The 24,178-nt window shown below is 36.1% G+C and overlaps 1 protein-coding gene across 3 annotated transcripts in view; it reads right to left on the bottom strand.

Moving 5' to 3' along the window:
• Positions 1-24,178, bottom strand: part of SPOCK3 (SPARC (osteonectin), cwcv and kazal like domains proteoglycan 3) — a 186,164-nt gene that overhangs the window by 30,755 nt on the left and 131,231 nt on the right. For all 3 annotated transcript variants that reach the window (XM_061475412.1, XM_061475392.1, XM_061475402.1), the window contains exon 6: positions 21,288-21,402. In XM_061475412.1, coding sequence (XP_061331396.1) covers positions 21,288-21,402 — 115 coding nt within the window. The remainder of the gene's footprint in view (positions 1-21,287; positions 21,403-24,178) is intronic.

Raw genomic sequence — 24,178 nt, 5'->3', positions numbered from 1 at the left:
TGCTTTTTCATTCATATAGACTGCAGGAAGAAGTCCATGGAGAAAACTATTCCCAGAGTTACAACTGAAATGGGAACAGCTACTCCAGCAAAGAGTCTGGCACTGAACCGGTAGTGTGGATACCCGAGGACAAGAGCCAAGGAGCAAACCAATGACCTACATTATTTGTCAGTGCCAACACGCCCTTATGAGCTCCCATATTCTTTCATGCCAAGTCTGTGACCCAGAAATGGAGACCATGTCATGGTCAGTCTAAGAAGAAATGGCTCCAGAGCAAGTAATGATCACTGAATATTTTGCAAGGAATGACAACGTTCAGAAAAGAAATACATTTTGGGTGTTCTCCTAATTCAAAGGAAAGATTTAACATCTTTTTTTTTGTCAGGGGAGATATTGAATTGCAATGCTGAAAATGAACTGAATATCCTAATAAACTGCTTCAGCATAAAGCAGTTACTAAATAAATGCATAAGTTTACCCTTAGTAAAGCTTTGAACTTTCTACCAGAGTAAAGAAAATAACACTTCCAGAGGTTGGCACCCTTCTTTCAATATAAAATTGTCAACACAGAATTAACAAAAAAGGGAAAAAATCCCACCAAGAAAACTTTCCTCCTTTTTGATCAAAATATTCCATTTTTTTCTACCTGTTCGACTGACTGATGTACAGAGATAATACAGGTTTTGTCTGAGCAGACTGGATTCTAACCTCAGGGTTGCTGTTTTCCCATTACAGAGCAGGGTCCATGCATGTAGATACAATACAGACATCCAGGACCTAACAACAGCATGTGCTTTTTGGGAAGCTTAAACTGTGCTTTTCTGCTCTTACACATCCTGTCAATGAGAAACAAAATAATAGAAAGTTCCTCATCCATATAGGCCTTCCATTTATACTGAACAAAGAGTACAAGTAAAGAAATAGAAGACATTTGCCATTTAACCAGCTGGATTGAATAACTCCCCTAAATTCTTTAAAAGACCTTTCTTAAACACACTGATAAGAAATTATCATTTGAGACACCAAAAATAGAAACTAAGTTATCTGAATTGGCAACAGAAGACCATATACATTTAGCAAAATCAAAGCATTCAGTGAAGTCAACGTGCAAGGCTATCAGAGACTTTGTAGCTTCTGTCATTTGCAATTACACCAAATATAAGTTGAAGAAATCCGTAGTTATAACACTGCCAATTAGGATTTCAGAAATCCATTCAATTTCTCCAGAATAATTGATGGCATTTCTTTTGTTAAGATGAATACTTGGTCTCAAAATGGCTCAGTGCATTCTTCTGATATCTATACATCTCCTGTGGCACCTAGGAGTGCACAGTGTTCCTTGGGAACATGGTAGTAGCTGAACAAGAACTGTGGTATGTATTACAATTTGAGCCCATCAGAGAGGAAAATCAGGCTTCAATCAGAAAAACTGGAGAAGGAAATAAAACTAAGGGAAGGACTGTAAAACTGCAAGCGAATGTACTCTATTAACCTCCTTTTCAGGGAGAATGAGCTTACTAAATAGGAAAAGGAGATAGAAGAAAATTTTGACTACAGCAAATGCAGGAACACAGTAACATTCCATCATAGAGAACGATAATTCAGTTGCTGCAGTCTTTTCATGTTTCAAAGCAATATGGACTTTACTTTTATGAAAGGGCAAGGAGAGAAAATCTGCTTGATCAAGATCCTCCTATAATCTATTCACTATTTATTTGCTACCCTGTAAGGGTAAATTTATGACGGGCAAGTTACAAATCCTATTAAGAAATTGCTCTGTAGACAACACAACATGATAATGATGAAATATTGCATCACTATTTAATAGACTCTCCTGTTTACTTGAGCCAGGTAAACAGGCAGTGCCTCTAGTCATTTTCTTTTGTCTAAAATAGATACTGCCTACGAATCCTGGAATCAACTTCTCAAAACTTAGCCCTCACATGTCTGTGCTGGCTATGGAAGATCCTAAGAGTCACAACAGTGTGTCAGATCACCTAGCCCAGTACTCGGACTCCAAGGATGGGCTAATAAGTGTTAGTAACTATGAGGAAGAATAAACATAATAAATATAACATAATCCTATAACATACTGTACACGACACAGAGTACCTTTTTATAATATAAAGACAATCCTGGAAGATTATTTGATCGTTTTACTGTTTTAAGTAGGACTGGATATAGTAAATACTTTGGAAAGGTCATTAAGTTTAGATAATAATATTATTCAAAGATAACAGTATTAGATGAGCAGGAAATTCCTTTAAGCACACAGACAGAGAACAGCAGACCTGCAATACGTGCTCCTTTGCCACAGTGCCACAGACCAGCACCTCAGTGGACATGGCAGAAGAGGCTAACCGTGTCCCCGATCCTCTTCAATGGAAGACATTTAGTTTACATTTCTGAACATTTATGTTTAAATCTTATCTAAGGTACCTGACTTTGTACAGAAACAGTTAAAGAGCACAGCATTCATTCTGTCGGCTTAGCCCTAACGGCAGTAGCATAGAGCAGACACATTCAGAACACCACCACTTATCCTGCAATCATTATAGGACTGCTCTGTATGCAAAAAGGTTATAGCCACTTTTAACTGCATTTGTGGCAAATCTATTAAACAAGAAAGGGGACAGATTCAGAAACAGAGTAACAATTTAGCAATCAGATTAAAATAATGCTACTTAGAATACAATAGACTATTTCAGTTGGAAGGGACCTACAGAGATCATCTAGTCCAACTGCCTGATGAACTCAGGACCGACCAAAAAGTTAAAGCATGTTGTTAAGGGCATTGTACAAAACCCTCTTAAACACTGACAGGTTGCCCCTCAGCCTCATTTTCTGCAAACTAGAAAAGCCCAGTGTCCTCAGCCGCTCCTCACAGGACATGCCTTCCAGACCTTTTACCTGCTTTATTGACTTCCTCTGGACACATTCAAGGACCTTCACATTCCTCTTAAATTGTGGGGCCCACAGCTGCGCATAGTACTCAAGGTGAGGATGCACCAATGCTGAATACATTGGGATAATCACCTCTGTCAACCAACTGATCATGCTGTGTTACGCACTTTCCTCCGTTGCCTGCCAGGGCACACTGATGAGTCATATTGAGCCTGCTTCAAGCAGCACCTCCAGATTCTTTTTTGCAGGGCTGCTTTACAGCCACTCCTCTCCCCATTTATATTTGCACCTGACATTACTTAGTAATACTGTTTTTTTCAACATGAGTCAGTGTGAGGGTGCAGTGTGTACAGTACCTGATCCCTTAAACTCAATAAGGCTGCCCCTATAACTGTGACATTGCTGTACAAAATATTTGACATAAGTAAATAGCTTACCAAAATAAAATAAATTAAGACTGAATGTCATCACGGCTTTAAACCCAAATACGTCAGTTAGATAGGTATCTTAGTAGGAATTATTAAAGGAAACAGAAACTGACATTTTCAAAAGACACTGACATCAATCACCGTGAATAAGCTGTAGGCAACAGCTCCTCTGATTATTCAGTCACTCAACAGTGATGATAATCAGAAGAAATTTCCTGAGGATATAGGCAGTGATAACAGTCTGCAGGGGAGCAGTTCACACAAATTCTCCAAAACCTCTCTGAAAGGTGGTCACCCAGGTACATTATGTATCTACTTTTTAACTGTTTCTCATTCCACCCTCTCCTCCCCACACAAAAAAAGAGGTAAATTCTTCAACATAAGGTAGGAATATAAATGCATGTTTGAATCTAGACATAAAGGCCCAAGGCGTTCCTCTCCTCTCTCCTTTCAACACAAGACAGCCAAGCACCTGCCTAGTGGGCACAAAACTTCACTCCCAAGCCAAAGGCATAATTAAAGAGTCACCTCCTTGCTACTCAACATTTTCTTTTTCCTTTTTTTTTTTTACCATTTTCCCCCTTCAAAGCTGTTTCTTTCTTCAGTCTCTCACATTTTGAAGTGTTAAGAGATAATGAGCTACGTATGTTTCAAAAAAATATATTTACTTCTACAACACGTAATACAGGTGTCCCATTTAATCACTTTGGTCTTGAAAAGTTTTCTGTGAATTGAAGTATTTGTCAATCTGCGCATATTTCTGTATCAAAATAACTTTTACAACTATTACACTGCTACTGAGAGATTTTTGTTCTGGAGCAAAATTATACGTATTCTTTTTTTGAAAAATATTACAATGTAAAACATTTTTTTCTAGGGAATGGTAAGATGCTGAGCAGTTTTCCTTAGAGTACTGGAACACGCAAGAAAACAGTGAAGACGTCCAGTTTTGTATGATCTGATATTTCATAAGCATACTCAAAAGTTTAAATAAATAAATAAAGAAAGAAATAATGCAGTTTTAAACTGAGAGGCTGACAATAAAAAATAAGATATTGGCAATAATCACTAATATCAAAAATAAAGAATTCAAACTCCTTACACTGGATTCTCTTTTGTCTTGGAGTATTCATTTATGTGCTAGTTCCTCGAAAAGCTTACACTCAGTATTTTCTGTTTGTTTTACTACAAAGATCACACTAGGGAGATGCACTTTGTTTTCATAGTTACTCTTTGACTTCCACTAAAAAGAACTTCTCATCATTCAGAATAATATTTATGAGTGCTTATAATGTTTGATAAGAATTTTTCATTCCTGTTTTATATAACAAAAGTCGTGCCTGCCTCTACACGATACACTGGAACGAACTGCTAATTTAAATAGAACAAAGGTTACTGTATTTCAATTTTTTATAGTTCTAAAACTCAAGGTATAAAAAGGAATTTCAGTATCGTGGGCATAAAAACAGAGTATCAGACCGTATCAGAGCAAAAGCAGTATCCCTGACCAGGCTATTTCACGCTGTCCCAGAAAAGTCTACAATTCAAGCTGTAAGTCAATTAAGCTGCAAGCATCTGTGATGCACCAGATTCACTGCATATGCAATGCAACTGATGTGCACATATGGATTGGCTATCTGCTTAGCGCTTAAAAAATGCATGGCAACGCCATCAATCTCTGTGCAAATGCCTTCTTAATGGACATATGCATTTTTATTTCCATTACAGAAGTCCTAAATAGCAAAAGGGACATTCTTCCAGACTGAAGAAATCTTGCTTAGAGGCAGAGCAAAAGTAATAATAGCAGATCTGGCAATTACCTGCTGACCTCTGTAGTAATGAAATTCAGTGTAACCTCTTCCTTATGCTGTGTATAGTCAACTTTCTTCTACAGATAAATATATATGGTTAGGAATGTAAATATTTCTTCCGAGGTTCCTGTGTCCTTTGTCCAAATGTCAAAAAAAAAAAAAAAATCATTAGCCTATTAAAAAGCTTATGTCAGATTAAACTGAATGTTACTGTGGCTAAAACATATGGAAAGCAAAAGCTGTTTTGAAGGCTTTATTATCTGCAAACATTTTTACTGATCTCAAGGTACAGAAAATATACATTAGGTTTCTGGACTACTACTACTGATTATACTTTTCCATTTATCTTGTATGTGGTTACATTACTCTCCAAGTAAATCACAATGCTCAGTTACACAAAACAATTTCAATGTTGTAGTTGCTACTGGAAAAGATCTATTTGTCTTTGGCATATAGATCTGATATTTATTTATATATATATATATACACACTATATATAAAATGCTTAAATATAAGCATTACAGACTTTTGCATTGTGTGCATGTAAGCAAACTATTTTTTTATCCAAGACATCACTCATAATTAGGAACTCCAATATAAGTTAACATCTAATAACCACTATAAATTGTATCAAGCTCTCTAGGAAATGTATGGATTTTTATCACCATTTTAAAATGATAAAAAATTGTGAAAAATACATTTTGAACTATAAATCACATTTTCATGATTACACCTCATGTTATATGCTAAGCTACACATTTCTAGATTTGTTCCTTAAAAATGTGAAATCAGACAGCATTTCTTTATGTTTTGGCTGAAGGAGGAATATATGCTTTTGCATACAGAAGCACAGTCAACTAGCTTGGTATTCAGTAAGTATAGATATATAGTTATTAGACCATTATTTTAAAGTTTTTTCTCTTTTACAGGTCTTCATAACTAACCAAAATTGGGTATCAGATTCAAATAGGGTGCAACACAATAACCAAGAGCCTGAATTTGTTACTCTCCTTTTTCCTTTTACTTCATTTGACAGGTGATAAGAGTAAGGTCTGCTAAGTTTCTCCTTGAATTTGCCAGGGACAAAAGTTAGCAACAAGTTGACCCTGTTTTTTATTACTGAAGCTTCACTCTGGTTCATTTTCCACTGTTTTATCAGTTTCTGCTCTCCTGCTTTTAAGAATCTCAATAATTTATAACAGGCTTCTATTATAAACAGGATAAATAATGCAAACAATTCTGACAAAAATTGTTATCTGATATATACCAAATGTGATTTCTTCTGACTTGTCTTGCAGTCTTATTAATGGTAAATATAAGTTTTTATTTTTTTTTTTCTTTTCCCCCCACAAAGAGCACATTTCAGTACTAATAAATGACAATACAAACCTGTTTTTCAAAGCCATTTAATTTTAGGAGGTAGTTATGTTTTAAAGATGGATGCTTTTCCTTTAGCTTTCAGACTATTATAAAGGTGCCACCATGCTAATGAACCAAAGCTTACAATTTGATACAACTGAACAACTGCTGATGCTTGCATGGAAGGTGGGTATAGCACTTGATCTTGCAGTATCAGCAGGAACAACAGTTAAAACAGATGCCACAGTTAATTTCATGGATCTTGGTGCCTGCAGGGAAGAAGCTGGGTTTTTCATTTCCCATGAAGACTTTAATATTTTATCTAGAGGATTTCTGACATGTCAAGTAGCCTGCATCTGGGATGTAAAATTAAGATATCACAAACAAAATTAATATTGTATCCTGTGAAGCAAAATAAAAGGCAAGACGGGTAATTATGATAATTGGGGCCACAGAGCATCTATCTAATAATTTTATTAATATATGTTTTTATAAAGCTGTTTCATCAAGAGTACACAACAAATTATTTTTAATTTATAAATAGAAAATCTTCCTTCTTGGTAGTGTAAGTAGTGGAGATAAAAATTATACCACCTGAAACAGATTTAGATCATGCTGATACAAGCAAAATTTGTTTAACATTTCTTACAAGACTCTCAGTAAGGCTATAGTAACCTGTCATGAAGACACACAAACACAGCCTAAGTGTCATCATACCTTCACTGCACAAATAAACAGTTTCTGTCCATCAGTGGATATGCCCTAGCCACATAAATGCTCCCCTAGTGCCTCAAAATATTATACCAACCAAAAGAGCAGTGGTTCTCAATTGTGAGAGTTCAAATGTTTATGCAGAGAAAATAAAAGTGAAACAGTAAATCAATATTGTTCTTCTGTCTCAGAAGAGGTCTGCAAGATTTTTAGACAATGCTTGTACTTTTATATGTAAGAAATTATTGCATTTTAATTATTGGAAGAAAGAGGAAATTGTGTAACCAAGTAAGGACTTGATGATATGAACTGAGACTTTCTTCTTGCATAATAAGTTATTGGTGTATTTGCTTGAATTTAGCTTAAATAGAAATTAATTTTCACGACAGAGGTCAGCTTCAAAACATAGATGTTTAAAATTTTGCCTGAAATCCAACAAGAATAACTAAAAAAAAAAAAGTAACAAAAAACCAATTCAGAAAGTGACATCCTGTTACAAGGACATTAATTCGGTCATTAGCATATTTTCTTTCTGTCAATTTCAGTGCAGTAACTATAGAAACATTAACAAAGCTGCCAGACTTTTAAATCCCTGGCTTTTAAGGGACATTGCTATTTTAAAGAAAATCTCAAAATTCTACCAGATATTAAAACGGAAAAGTGATGCTGTAACTATTTAACAGGAAGCATAGATAGATAACACAGTTGAAGATGTGAAGTAAACAGGATATTAAACTACTAAAGATTCAATTACTGCTATTGGGAATCGGGCACAAAACATGTTTTTTAAATACCATTGGGTTTACATCCCACTTGAAGACAATTCAGTCAAACGCACTGATCCAATACTCCTTCAGAACACTACTGAACGATCACCAGTTCATTCCCAAGTTTCCAAAGGTCCTCAAGTACCCTTGCTATACATTTAACTCTGCACAATTACAGTAAAAAATAACTCAGCAGTAAGTTATACATTTGGCACATGTTCTACTTTCTGAAAATAAGCAGGAGGGTAAAATAAACCACTTAAAAAAAAAATACCTGATAAAAGTATTTTTTAGCTGTCTTAGAATCATAGAACAGTTAGGGTTGCAAAGGACCTTAAAATCATCTGGTTCCAACCCCCCTGCCACGGGCAGGGACACCTCACACTAAACCATGTCACCCAAGGCTCTGTCCAACCCGGACTTGAACACCGCCAGGGATGGAGCACTCACAACCTCCCTGGGCAACCCATTCCAGTACCTCACCACCCTCACAGGAAAGAACTTCTTCCTTATATCCAATCTAAACCTCCCCTGTTTAAGCTTGAATCTGTTACCCCTTGTCCTATCACTACAGTCCCTGATGAAGAGTCCCTCCCCAGCATCCCTACAGGCCCCCTTCAGATACTGGAAGGCTGCTATGAGGTTTCCACGCAGCCTTCTCTTCTCCAGGCTGAACAGCCCCAACTTTCTCAGCCTGTCTTCATACGGGAGGTGCTCCAGTCCCCTGATCATCCTCGTGGCCCTTCTCTGGACTTGTTCCAACAGCTCCATGTCCTTTTTATGTTGAGAACACCAGAACAGCACACAATACTCCAAGTGAGGTCTCACGAGAGCAAAGTAGAAGGGCAGGATCACCTCCTTCGACCGACCTGCTGGTCATGCTCCTTTTGATGCAGCCCAGGATATGGTTGGCTTTCTGGGCTGCAAGCGCACACCGCCGGCTCATGCTCATTTTCTCATCAAGCAACACCCCCAAGTCCTTCTCCGCAGGGCTGCTCTGAATCTCCACTGACCACAACTCTTTGTGTGCGGTCATCCAGCCAGTTCTTTATTCACTGAGTGGTCCACCTACCAAAATGATGTCTCTCCAATTTAGAGACAAGGATGTCATGTAGGACAGTGTTAAACGCTTTGCACAAGTCCAGGTAGATGACATCAACTGCTCTACCCCTGTCCATCAGTTCCACAGCCCCATCATAGAAGGCCACCAAATTGGTCAGGCAGGATTTCCCCTTAGTGAAGCCATGCTGGCTGTCACCAGCCACCTTGTTGTTTTTCATGTGCCTTAGCATGCCTTCCAGGAGAATGTGCTCCAAGATTTTGACATCTCCCATTGATGAGCAATGAAACATTTTTAAATATAACTGCACATTGATGGTATAAAAATAGTTTCAGTGAGAAATATTACCATCACATCAGTAATTGAGACACAAACATAGCAGCATCCTGTTAGCTTATTCATACATTGCATGAACAGAAAGATAATGTTGATCCAGAAACTTAGCATTTGATCTGCATCTCTTTGGTTATTTAGTCTCAATACAACTACTGTGACACACTTCTAAAGCCTTTAATGTATCATAAGATTGGCAAAGCTCCTTCATTTACATAATTAAGTTTTGGGGACTCTAGGACTGAAATTGTTTGTGAATTGTTTAATGACCTAGGTTAAAATTAATGATTATCAAACATAAAATTAAACAGTATTAATTATCTTCTTTACTCATAATGGCCTACCTAACTCCTTTAAAATTGCAGCAGTATGCACGAAACCACAGGATGATACGCTGAAGGTAACATTTTTGCCTCTGAAAGCACATTTACTATGAGATTTTCTGGTTTTTTTTTTTTTGTTTTTTTATTTTCCCCCTAGTGAAAAACAAGAGGAACAAAAATAAAGAAATCAACCAGGCTAGTAAAAATTTCCATTATAAATCAATTTAAAGCAATCTCCTACACAGGAGTCTTCTGTGAAAACTATATCAATACCTTGCAGTAGTAAGAAAATAACTCTGAATTACTAATTACTCATCTTGTATACACTAAGTCTTTACCTAAGTAGAACCAGTGTCTAAATGGCCCTGAGTGTCTGAACAGTCCCACAGAAATCAAGCATTAATAAAAAATTTAAAAAAAGAGTTTCAGGTGTCCATCCCATGTGTAAGATCACCCTCACATACTGGTTTGTAGTGAACCAGCTAGTGTTGCTGAGATGAAATCTGGGAAGTTCACCCTGAAATTGCTCCCTATGCACCTGATGGGCAAAGCCATCAAGGAATGCCAATCCTCAAACATGCATACCCGTTTTCAAAGCCCCAGTTGGCACAGGACATATATGCCCTTGGTGTCCTGTGATAAAAAACACTCACACAGTGAGCAGGGATGCAGTACTCACATTAGAAATTATAAACTGTATTATTCAAATATTTTTAATACAGGGCCAGATCCGATGGTTAAATGCCCATTTGCTGGTAAAAGAGGAAACATAAGAAGCAACTTCTAAAAGTGCAGGCCACCAGAGCAGGCTAGAACTGCTTTCCACAGCCTTGACACCTGAGGAATTTTTCACTGAAATGAAAACTTGGGAACATGATATACCTGTACTTGACAAAACCATGTAGATTTGAGTATCCAACACTGCCAAAAGCAGCCACAGAAAGTGGAAAGACTTGGAAACAACAGAGCAGTCTAGAGGAAAAGCAAACTGATTCTGGGGAAGACTGCGGTTGGAAAGACAATTGGAATTGTGAGCAAAGAGTTACATATCCATTTTGAATGGTCATGTAATATTCCAGCTTTCCCCTTAGCATTATAGCTTTCTGTAATATTGACAAGAAGCACTTAGCTAACAATCCTTTCTAAGGATTTCACTTAATCCTGGCAACAGTAAAAACGTTCTTTTTCACAGTATTCTTGAATATGTTCTGCAGTGTTACAGAGTTTATTTTTCATAAACACAGCATAAAGTTTCTAGCATTCTATTTTTTTTTTTACATAAACTGTACTATTATGGAATGGACAGTCTACCCTTAAGCCTTCATTTCTTACTTGTAACTCAAGTTACTGTAACACATCTCCCTCATTGTTCTACTTGCATTTGTGGTATCACTTCTTTTCTGCAATGTATTTCTATCCCTTGTTCCCAAATATTTTAACCCCTTAAGAACATAAAGCAAACAAAAAATTATTTTTAGCCAAGGTCACCTATTAATATCTAAACAGTCCTAATTACCTTTTTTGAACTAAAGGTATTTAAAACAAAGTGAATACAACCTGCTCCATACAAGATTAGTTTGAAATCCCAGGAGAAACTCATGCATTTGAAGCAAAAATGGTGAATGGAGTTACTTCCACAGCCTACCACTATGTTACAAAACTGTATCTCCATTTCCCATCCTTTAAACACAGTTATAGGCCCTTTGTCTTTCTCACACATTTTACTGCTTAGTCTCAGCCACGTGACTGAACTGTGGGGTCTTCAGAGTTTACCATCTACCAAGTTCCGGTGTGCTTTTCCACAACACACATGGACAAGACCTGTCAAGCTGCCTACACCCCTCACTTCCAACGTTTCCCTGGGTTCCAGGGGAAAGAACCCTGGGTACCTGGTGTGGTCTGTCTAAGCCCCAGGCTAGATGGCAAAGGTACCAGGGGACATGCCGTCAGTTATGCCTTCTCATTCCAAACACATTCTCTGTCATTCTACAGCACATTAGGTTGTTATTAATCACACTACATTAGATTATTACTAATTATGATGGAGAAGTCTCTTTTTAGGAAGTCTTAAGATGAAGTTTGATTAATGAAAGAAGATACTGCTGACAACTTTCCTTGGCTCAGCATCACTCAAGCAAAAAAAAAAAAAAAAAAAAAGTCCTGCTCAAGAATCTAAAGAAGATTCATGCAGAAAATTTATCAACACTGAAGGAACAAACAATAAAATCGGATCCATTAAGTTTATGTTATTACACAGAGTAATGAATATTAAATAAAAGTCTTTTACAAATACAATATTTTTGTGCTAGTAAATTCCCTACCATAGAAGATAGAAATAATTTACAGATACAAATGAATTCTTGATAAGATTATTAATCTACTATCTTAGAAATACACTAATATTTATAAAATATAAAGATACTAAAGCAACAAAATCTGATTAAACCATAATACTTCCTATTAAAAATCAAGTAAAAAATGGTCTATAATTCACCTTATATACAAGAGAGGAAAAAAAGACACTCCCAGTAAATTACCCTGACTGAATTTCAAAGCATAAAAATCTACAGTGCATCAATTTTCACTTTACCTTCAAAGAGCTTCTATTTATATGTAACATATACTTACAGCTCAACATTACTGAAAAGGTATATAATGAATAAAGCAAAGTGAAAACCAATATTTTAACTTGCATGCCTGGACAGATATAGGTCTAAGATGATCAGCTTTGAGATTTAAAAGTGAATAGTATGTATTACAGTATAAAAACCAATAAAAGCAAACGGACATTTACTGCTATGTCAATACCCTCTAAAGAACTAAAATGGATATATAATAATATATTTTAGCTTTGTAGCATCTTTAAAATCACAAAAGGTTTCAGAAACATTAGTAGAGTAAGAAAGCTTGCCTATAAATAACGTATTTTCCTCTAACAAGAAACTGAGTCATGGTGTTAGAGCCTGTTTACACTTAAATCAATGGCAAGATTCACATTGCTGCCAGTAGTAAAGGCAAGAGCAGAAATACTAGCCCAGATCTGACTTCTGTGGTCAGTGATGTCAGTCTCAAACCATATGCACCAAAACCAGACCACATAAATTCTTGGCTTTGAGTACTGAACTGATAGCTGTGCACTTGTACTTTAGAAGTCACCTAAAGACTATTTTGAGAAAAATTAGCAAAATTTTCTAACGAAAATTAAGCAACTAAAAAAGTATAGATGTTTTCATTTATTGTTGCATTCTATAGAATTGTAGTAGCAATTACATAACAAAATATTTTACTGAATCATAAATATATGGGTAAGAAAAACAGTAGACTAAAAAGCTGACAATTACCTAAGGCAAATAAAACTCACATGTATAAAATGTTGCCACTGTCTGTACTCCCAAACTATCGAGACCACCTCCTTCCTATTTACTGTACATATTCTTCAGAGAAATTTAACAACTGAGAGTGGTTTCTCCATGATGAAAGCCGGCATGCTTCTCTTTGTACTTCTTTTTATAGGCAAGTCAACTTATTTTCCATAGAAGCATGGCAGCGTAAAATTAGCAGCTATAATTAGATCTTTAGGACATATTTTAAATCATACTAACATAAGTATTTATAAGTAACCCTGAACAGCACTATAACATAACAATAATTTTATGTAGCCTCTTCTTTTTTTCTTATTTGAGGTTTGAATGTTAAATTTTACCCTTGACCACATGGCAAGAACTTCTTCATCTTACAGATGGGAAATTTGCTGTCTCATATAAATGGCTTCTCCTGGCTGCCCCATAATTAATTACCGACAATAACAGGCCTAATAATTGGTCTACTGTATGTTGGATGTTTGGATATGGATGTTATTTTACTGATGTCCTGGATTTAATCTTGCAGAAGAGAAAAGGGGAATTACAAAACAGTACTATCTGTCCTTGAAAGGTAATAATACAAAGTAGAGATTAAGGAGTTAACACAAATGTTATTTTGGGCCCTAAATCTCTTTATTTGTGAGATCTAGAAACCATTCAGTGTTCTCTTTGAACACAAACAAAACAAAAGCTCTTTTTTGGCATCTATACCTGTATTGTATGAAGAGTGGCTGAGATCATGTACTGAGAAGATGCTGCTATGTAAACAAAATAAGAGGATTTGGGAGAGTGCTGTTTTGCTATTTGTTTAAAAAGAGTCCCTATATTTGTTTTTCAAGCACTGATGCACACAACATGAAACAGAATCCACAGTCTCTTTAATCCTGCTATTACTTATCCTCACCTCTCCATAGCAATTAACAATTCGGCAGTATTCAGTATAAAATAGGATGCAGCTGAGAGAGCAGCTATATTCTATGATTAAAGTCTTTGAGATATGCTAACTGAAAATAGTTTCAGCATGCAAAGTTGCCTCTTCAACTTCTTTCTGCCGAAGGCTTAGATTCAAAGAGTAGAAGCTTCTTATGTTACCTCTATAGTACTCCACAGACGATCAGAAAAAGAGAATCCTTTTTTTTGTTCATTAATATAAGTGTACCTCTGTTATTTCAGTGAAAATATCTCAAGTGAGCTCTTACCACAGTATTTATTAAAAATTAACTCAAAAACTGTTGAGAGCAAATTCTTCTATTTTAGTAGCTAATGAAAATGGATATTACTTATTTTACCCACGTTACAGCTTTTTTCATCTAGCCTGCAAGAACTTCAACTGATTCTGAGCTTTTGGGTATGACTGCATGTCCCAGATGTATCTTTACTGTGTGTCAGGGCAGAACTGTTTCCATTAAAAAGATATACAAAGACACAATACAGGAGGATGCTGCAGCACACATCAGCCAAATATTTGAAACAGACTGTTTGGGAGACCAGGATCTTGGCTATGTATCTTGGCTATATATCTTGGCACACATTTATCACAGTGTTAGTGTAGCTCGTCAGGAACATAAAAGACAGGCACTCTGTCAAGCTTTTTGGATTTAAGGAAAATTAAACTTTCACAATGTATGTACTCTAGAGTAAAGCAAATTCATGTCAACTGACGCTTTTCTCAGATACCATTGGAAAGTCTTTGACCATAGAGTTGTTAGCCATATACCCACCTGCTGCCCTGGCATTCCAAACAAGTTTAGTGAGCGTACTGTGACAATGAAGAAGCACACCCCAGGTATTGGTCCAGGCAAGAAAAAATAACCAAAACCATTTGTCAGCACCATCTCGTGTCTTGAAGGTTTTAACTGTTACTACTCTCTCATACATTTTTTGGTTTTTTTTACTTACTCAATAGGCCTTTATATAACCTATACACCAAGTAAATGAGAAACAAAAGAAAATGTCCACAGTGATGCAATAAATGCAGCAACATTTAAGGCAGAGTGAATAACCTCTTTCTGTCTCAGTTTCTGAATGGATTTTTAACAATTTTATTTCTGAAACTGATAAATTCCTTCTGCATTATCCTGCAGCTTTTGAGATATTAAATGCTACAGCTGATCACAGAGAAGGCTGCTCGCTGGGACCTTCCTTTTTATTTTCTGAAAGGTGGGTATAAAACTCCTCAGTCCACAAACCTTTACTGTCCTAAGAAATATTTACCCATCTAAGATCATTAATCTGACATACCTCAGCTAGTAGTAAGTACAATGTTAGTAAAAAAGAAATACAAGAAAATATTAAGACTGGAAACAAGGTAAATTTCAACAGATTACAGATGAATCCAAATCTTGGCTCACGACAGTCCTACCCTGACTTGTTAACCAGTATCCCGTATAAGTCAGAACTGCTTTTTTCAGTCAGCTGGAAAATGTAAGGGATTATACATATATAAGCCTCATATATATTACATTAAATGATATTTGAGAAGTAAACACAGTTAACATTTTAAGTCTTTATTTCTCATTCCCCAGATTACCTTATTTCTTCATGTAGAAAAAAGACAACATAGTTCTTGCTGTTATTTAATTCTCATGGACCTATACCACAAGAATTAAATCACAGCAAAAATTACTTGTCCATATTTTTTTCCTGTAATGTCTTGAACTAATATTTTTTTGCTATTAAAAACTCTGAGGATTTTGCTGCTGACATTCATTCTTCCTTCTAAATTAACAAAACCTCTTAATAAACCTGGCCTTCTAGACCATGCAAGATACAAACTAAGAAGCAAATGCACTTTGCAAACTAAACCAAGTAACATTTTAATGCTTGCCAGGCCTAAACATGAAAGCATACAAACAGGTAAAGACATCTCATCTATTTGATGCAAAAATAAATTGCCTGGCGATTACATAATATACTGATTTTCCCTCTTATCTTTTTTTTCTAACTACAGCTTAGGCCATGAACATCATAAATCAAATTCTGACTTTATTTGGTGAGGCATGTACTCAAGCATTCGCATCTAGCAAGCTCTTACTTAAGCTTACTGGTATACAATTTTCTCTCTAGTAGAGCCTAAAGGATATTCAGGATTATTTTTCCACATTTATATAACAAGATACTTATTAAACTTTTGCAGAAATTAACAGAAGACTACAGTTAGTAGGAGAAGTCAATGTGGTGTAAGACTTGACAGTGGGTCAGACATATTTTCAGAGTAATTGCATTATAATTAGAGCTGCCAAAGTCACTGAACTAAGTTGAACCCCGAAGTAGAAAGGTTTGTGTAACCTTTATAATAGGTTCGAGGTGGGGTTTCTTTTTCCCTTTTCATTCATGCTGAAAGAGAAGAAAACCCGAACTTTCCATTATATATCTAGAGGCTCTTGTTAAAAACATTTCTGAGGATAGCTTTATTCACTAAAGGTTTTTATCATATCTTTTGAATTATATCACATACAATGCAAGGAACGAAGCAACATCTGCTATCTATGAATGAGGACCATTTCAATATATACTCAAAAAATATAAATTGTAACAGATTTAAAGCTAGTATGTCATGTTCAGTAAATGGATTGTCAACACTTATTTCAGAATTTGAGTACACTGCTATAGAGAAATGCATTTTGTTAGAAGCTCAAAATATCAAAAGCAACACTGAACAAACTAAAAAGCAAGACAATGCTTCTGGGATCATGCCAAGGTACCACTGTGCTTGTTAGGCAATTGCAACAGTCATTAATGATGTTCTTTAACATCAAAAGAAGCTCATGCACTTGAGAAAATATTTTGAATATATTAATCTGCAAAATAAAACATTATTGTGAAGCAGAAAGTTCAGTTGTGAACACATTCGCTCAACTTTTTGTTCTAGCTGTTTTCCAGCCATTAAGATCACAAAATTCAATAGCTCTTTTTTTTCTTTTTTTTCTAATAGGTTTAGCATACCAGAGCCCTGAAATCAGTTAAGAACTCGAAAAAACTCACCCACAACCTCATTCTTTCAATCAGATTTTAAAACTTGATATTTTTTTTCTTTGAAGAATGCTGGCAATATGTACTTATATTACACAAATTTGTCCATTTGAGTGTCTATTCAGAGGTTTCAAAACAATTCAGTGCAAATCAAACATGAATCAGCAGTGGACTAGAAGACACAGTGGAAGAAAAAAATAAGTTTAAATTAGGAAAAAGTGCCAAATGACAGAAAAGCACTCAATAAAACTATTTTTGTTCTAAACCCCATCTTTTTAATGGGAACAAATTAAGGAAAATTAAAATCTGTTAATGAGACAAGAAAACATTTCAATAGAAAAGCCTTATCTCCTTCACCTCTACTTCTCTATCATTGTCACCTAAATTTTCTAAAAGAAATTTTGCTGTTAATAATTTAATCTCAAATTAGCTGAAAGGAAATGATTTAAATAAAGTCAAAATAGCCAATTGTTAAAAGCTTTGTAATGTAATTTTTTTTACTTTAATTTACTTTAAATTACTGAAAGAATAGATGTAGGTTGGTGAATTGTACATTACTAAAAAAATGTAACAAAGCTTCAAATAAATGTGCTACTGCAGTATGTGAAAGAATAGTTTTAAATGTGAACACTAACAGGTAGTTAGTAGGTCTGTGGATGTCTTAAAATTGAACTTTGAACCCTCAAGCATAAGGTCACTACTTCTTAGCTGCAATTGGTATGGACTTGTGTAAATTCTGATATAAGTTGCATTTCCTGAATTCTTCATTAAATAAACTGACACAGAATGGAAATTACAGGAGACTGATTATGCATTGTGTCTCCACATACAAACTATTTACATTAGGAAAATCAGGGCAAGGATAGTGCGGGTACTAGGGGCTGGAAGGATGGGTCCTGGAAGAAGAATGGCTTTCTAGAAAGAAGAAGGGGTCTCTGAAAGAAGACATTTAAAATCCTGGCTGATGGAAAGATTCTGGAAATGAAGAGAGATCCCGGATATCAGTGAGATGCTTTCACCCAAATGCAGGGAAACTCCAAAGAACCATTGCCAGAAACACCCAATATGCACTGCGTGCAGCTGCATGGCAGAAACCAACATGATTTTTTGCCTGACTGTCCCAGGTCAGCAGTGACCTCCCTACTTGGAAGATAAGTTGAGATCTAGTGAATGCAGTGCTGGGTGGGAGGGTGAGAGAGTGGGTGCAAGAGATGAAATCAAGTTGAGTAAAAGCTCTTATCTCATCTGTTCTTAAACAAATTTCAGTATCCAGATGCGCTACAGGTTCTTGTTTATTCTGTCTTGCCTGTTAATAGTTACAGAATAGGCTGAGCTTCACTGCAGATGGCAGGTTTACGAGTTCCTATTTATTTTAGATAGCTGAAACCAGAAGCTAAGCATCCTTTATACCCAAAAAGAAGCAGAAAGAGGACTGAGCTGGTGCTTGTTTTCTGGGCAGCTGGGGATGGGCGGAAGGATGGGTGATCTGAGTTGCCAAAAGGTAAAACACGATGAGGTGTGCAAAGTCTTAAAGTTAACAGGACTTTGTGCGTCCTTAAAAATGAGCACAACTTCTGCATTTACCCCATTGACTGATCTCATCTCCTTTTCCAGTGATGCAATTGGTAAGTCTACACTTTGCATCATGCATATTTGCTCTTATCCATAAGACTGAACAGCAGGACTAGCAAAAACATAGTATTCTACAATAGGCAAAAGATCGTAACTGCTATTTGGAGCACAAAATGGTACCCAGACACTGTCAATGAGACAGAGGTCTCCCCAGTCTCACAATACGGGCACAGTACACAAAAGCCTTCTTAGTTTCTGCTTCCACATAACCACTGTAAAAAAAGACTCAGAAGAGCTTAGGAAAATAAAGACCTGCACATTCCAGCTCAGGGAAATCCCTACATGCACAACTGTGCAAGCCAGTATGACCTGGATAGACCAAATCCGGGCACATACTTGAAGGAGATTAGGGCAAAAATAGCACATGGAACAATGGCTAGGCTTGGAAAATAAGATAGGGTCCTGCAAGTGCTTCCTCACTTGTCTCTTAATTAACATCTCTATCACTAGTGATGGTGCCTCCCATTCTTTCTGATTTTCCTTTCTTTCTCATTCTGCTTCTAAGCAACTCCCTAAGTCATCCCTCTCTTCCCATCTTCGTTTATTTCTAACTTTGGGTGATCCTTCACTCCAGTACTGCCTCAAGACTTTATGTCAGTACACTAAGCTTGTTTCTTCTTCATTTCTCTTTTGAAAAAATATTGGAGCACCTGCTGAAGTTTACAGTTTTACCCATTTCTGTCTCAAAACTAAAAACAAAACAAAAATATGATGAAGAAAGATATTTATTTTATTGTGTCCTTTTTTCTCATTTGTTTTCTTACTAAGTTATACAGCTAGCTCCAGATAAACTTCTTAGGCCTTTCATTTTTGGATTCAGGATAACTGACGTGCACATGCAGCCTAGAACACTTCACAGAGTTCCATTTAAAGAGTATGATTATATTCTTAAAACAAGAGTTAAACCAAATTTTGTATTTTGTTACTATAATGGATGATATTTCAGCAGTGATACTTAGCTTACTCATATTTCTCATGCCTCCTGGCCTTTGGCCTTGTAAAGAAATTATATTCAAATTTCAGTGTTGCAGTAAAATGTAGTAGTGGAAAAGCCCTGTATTTCGCTTGCCCTGACAATCTGCGAGGATGGGATTATAGTGTTAATTCCCATACCCATACAGGATCTTTTTTTCTTTCTCTTTTACATAACTAAGCAAAAGTAATCTTGGTCCCTTGGCAGTATAAATCTTCAAGAAGAGTTCATTCCTAGGAGTTAATTCCTAATTAAAAACAATTCAATTTTGTTGAAGCAAATAAAATTTGTCTATTGATTGTTTTCAGTGTTAAATACAGGAGTACCAAAAAAAGAATGTACTTGAAAGAACACACACAAAGACAAAACACAACTGCATCAGGTGAACCAGCTTCCAGCAGAGAAAACGTTAATTTTATTTTGGTAAAAAATAAGGAAAATGATACCACATTAAAAAAACAACAGTGGACAATGACGAGGCTACTACTCACAGAGATGCTTCTCAGCTCATTACCTTCATTTTATTTCATGCCCACTGTTAAGCAGATATCCCCTCATCTATGCCAAAGATGCAAAAAACTGCAACTGCATTAATGTTATACTACATGTGCTATCAAAAGGGCCACATTAACCATGGGTCGTCAAGTGTTTTTCATTCAGGCTGGCAATATAAGCAGATGACAGATCTATCTATTTATTTATTGGTACTACATGAAATTGTAAATTAATGCTTTAAAAAAAATCTCAAGGCTGTACTGTTTTGCAGAGGGGTTATAGCATAGGGAATATTTAATTACACATTCAATTAATATTTGATTACACAATCAATGATACTGCTGAAGGCCAAAAACTTGACCTAAAGGAGTATTTCAGAGTAGTTTTAATTGACTTGTATGTCTGCACACAGCTCAATGCTTGCAGTGGTCATCTCAGTCACGCTGCTCTTGGCAAATTCAGATCCATGGTAGCCTAAAACCTCATGCCATGATAGCTCTCTATGCTGGAGCACCAAAGACAGCAAAGATGTTTAACAACAACTTTCTATAGACATCCGGGAGTCACTTAAATACAAACCCACTTGGCCACAATTTTTTTTCTCCATTTGCAATGGCTAAGAAGCAGTGCAAAACAACTATATTTTCCAGCAGCCTAATCTCATGCATGGTTCAAAAGGAAGCTGATTTATTCCTACCAAACACTTTTCAAAGATAAACTCACTTTTGTATGACAGCCTTTACTAATAGTTCCACAGTTTAAGAGCAACTGCTTGCTCCTCTGAGCAGTAACAAGGTCTTTTAAGTTTCCTTTTTTCCGTCATACTTCATTTTCTTGAATATTCAGTTGAAAACACTGAGGAGCCAGGAATGTATTTTTCTTTGTCTTAAGTACAGCCATATGCAGCTTGAGGAGTATTAGAGTAAAAAAGAACAATAATATCTCATACTACAATTGCTGCACTTGAAAAATACAGCAGTATTTTACTGGAGGCACATTTCAAAACCCATGGCAAAGAAAACATCCTTGAACAAAATAAAGCTGGTTTTATTCAACAATAATCAGTGTTTGAGATTACTTTACTGTTCTTAAGCAAAAATCTTACTTCCTTCTAGAAACAAGCTGTTAAAAATATTGTACAAATTGCCATCACTTACCTCTCCTACCATTTCTGCCTGCATTTGTGGATTTGTCAGGAGGGCAAGGGCAACGTCCTTCGCACTTCACTGAGATTCGTTTTCCTGAGACACACGCTTGATAGTCTAATTTGCACTGTAAGGAGAGAGAATGACTATCATTAACATAAACATCTTTTATAATAAAAATCATAGCTCTTTAAGTATTTTGAAGCAATCTTTCATGAAGTGCTTAACTCTCCGCAGATACAGATGATAGGAGAATTCTGCAGTATATGCTATCTTTGTATCAAGAATTAGATTAGATAAAGCTACAAAGTTTTTGTTCCCTCAGCTGGCTACAGTTTCCAGCTCAACTCAGGCATGTATGCACTTGTGGTGTTAGACTGATTTGAGTATGCATGTTAAATGAAGTAGACTGCATTGTTTTTTATTTGTATTATATGAACAAATAAAACAAGGCAACAAAATTCAATATTAGTAAAAAAAGCAGGTGAATTGTTACAGAATTTATCACTTAATTTCTACCTTTAAAACGACAGCAGCAAAAAGCATAATACACAAGCTTTGCCTGATGTAATTCTGCACAGCGACAGATAGCCTTTCCCAATATAAAAAAAGATTTAATTTGTATGGCTCTGATCTGTTTACTTACAGCTCCAATTCAGAAACCATATAATAATGGAAAACCATGAAATGGAATTGTTGTTTCAAACATATAAAAATAACAGTTAAAGACCATGTACATAGAAAATAACATTTTTGTAAGCATTGCAATTCCTACTGAAAAGCTGAATTTATTCCAAAAGAAAAGTTCTTGATATAAAGAACTTTCTGACGGATGCTTTGCCAATGTAATATTAAAAAAAAAAACCACAATTCCAAATGGAGTGGGGGAGAGAAAAAAAAGTTAAATATCTACAAAGAGCTTTTTCAGAAAAGGACAGGAGGAGATGGTTATGGAGAACACTTCATCCTTGAATAAAAGATGGAAGATGTCTCATTAGTTAGGTAAGCATAGTCAGAAAACCAATGCAAGTAACGAAAATACTGAGATTCTATGCATCTCAACACTTCAGAAGACCAATCTCCCCAGACTTTGCGCCTTATATTCCCCTGACTCATCTTATGCTTGGGTATCTAACTTCTGTTTACTGCAATTCCATTACACAATTATCAGTATTTCTGGCAAACCCTAAAGTTAAAGTTGCTCTGTCTCTTCTCAAATTGGGGGCGTGGGGGGGGGGGGGGGGGGAGGGGGAGTGGAGGGGGGAAAAAAGAGAGAAGGGAGGAGGAGTACTGCAGCTATATAAGAATAAAGGAGCCTCCTGAAAGACTGCACCTGAGGTTTCCAAAAGTATGCAGACCAGAGATCACAGAACACTGTGAATTTACAGAACTATCTCCACCTTTTATGCAGTCAGACTTCTAACCCCGTAACACTGTCATGCAGCTCTCTACCTAGCACAAGCCGTACCACATCACTGTATTGAAATACCTTTTTGCACCACTGGCAATACCAAAAGGAAGACATTTTAGGAGAGAAAAGAATACCTCAAATTTGGTGTATTTACATAAAATCATTATTATAGTTCAGTTCTGACTGTGCTACCTTTTGCTGAAAAGGCATGGTTAAAGGATAACAAAGCTAAAATAATCTAAAAAAAAAAAATCACAACAGCAGATCTGCTCCAATTGAAATCTATATGAAGAGCAACAGTACCTCTTAAAGGACCAGAAAATTGAAGCAAATCAAACAGCTCTGCATAAGCTGATAATGAAAAAACTGAATACCTTTCGTATCCCTGCACAATTAACCTGACTGGACAAGGGAGTACTTGCATTAGCTATGATGCCCACCAAACCTATTCCCAGGCAGTGCATGACAATTCATATTTTAATACCTGAAACAATCTTCAAAGTTAGTAGAATGGTTCACAAATACAAATTTAATAGGTATTTCTGTTAAAAAGAGATATCTTCCCCTTTTAAGATCTGAGAATTTTTACTATTCAATCTTAGTAGCTTAAGGAGTCAAACCTACAAATACCTGTGCTTTAGGCTTTGATTACACCTGTTGGGAGACTGAACTTAATGAAATCACCACTTTTAAAACATCAAAAATGGACATATAAAACCCATTTCAGGTTTATTTTACTGAGATCAGCATATGAGTGCAAAACAAAGGAATACTTTTTTTTTTTAACATTTCTTTAATCCTTTCCTTGAGACATTTTTTACAAAATCCAGTGCTTCTGTTTCGCTCAAATGTTGCTGAAGAAACTAGTAAATACTTCAAAGCTGCTGCAGCTAATGATGAGCTGTAAGCTTAGTCCTTTCGGTTTATTTTTCTTTAAAGTTGTCCACTCTGTAGTATTTGCAAGTAACATTACCCTTTTCCATGCTACAAAAATATAATGCACGAATCCTGCCACAGGCACTGATACTGAAGTTAGTGAGTACAATGTCAGCACATAACACTTCCAAACCAGTACTCCCATTCACAGGTATGCTAACATTTTACACTCACTGAATTCATTTTATGGACAGGCAGGCAGCAGAGACAGATTCCTTGTCTCTAGAAACAAAGCAAAATCCTGATGTTTGTATAAGTCAGGAATGAAACGAGAGGCTGTTTTGAGAATTTTGTATCAGCAGCTAATGACACCAGCAATATAACTCTGGCTCAAACCTCTTTTGCCTGTTGTCCAAATAAACAGTACACTGGGATACTGCAAATGCAGCTCAGCTAAATAAAGGTGGGCCAGACTTCCCTCAGCATTACTCTCAAACTGGCAGAAGAGCAAGCAACAACCTAAAAAAGTCCACAGAAAAAGAAAACTGTGGCATACACAATACGAGGACATAATGAGAATAAAGGAGAGTGTTTGGAACAGTGATGAAATAATTTG

The sequence above is a fragment of the Pezoporus flaviventris genome, unplaced genomic scaffold (assembly GCF_033815535.1).
Source record: "Pezoporus flaviventris isolate CSIRO_AGI_PZ_B2104156 unplaced genomic scaffold, CSIRO_AGI_Pfla_v1 ptg000002l, whole genome shotgun sequence".
Lineage (NCBI taxonomy): Eukaryota > Metazoa > Chordata > Aves > Psittaciformes > Psittacidae > Pezoporus > Pezoporus flaviventris.
The sequence above is the reverse complement of the archived record's forward strand: the minus strand, read 5'-3'. Positions and strand labels throughout refer to the sequence as shown.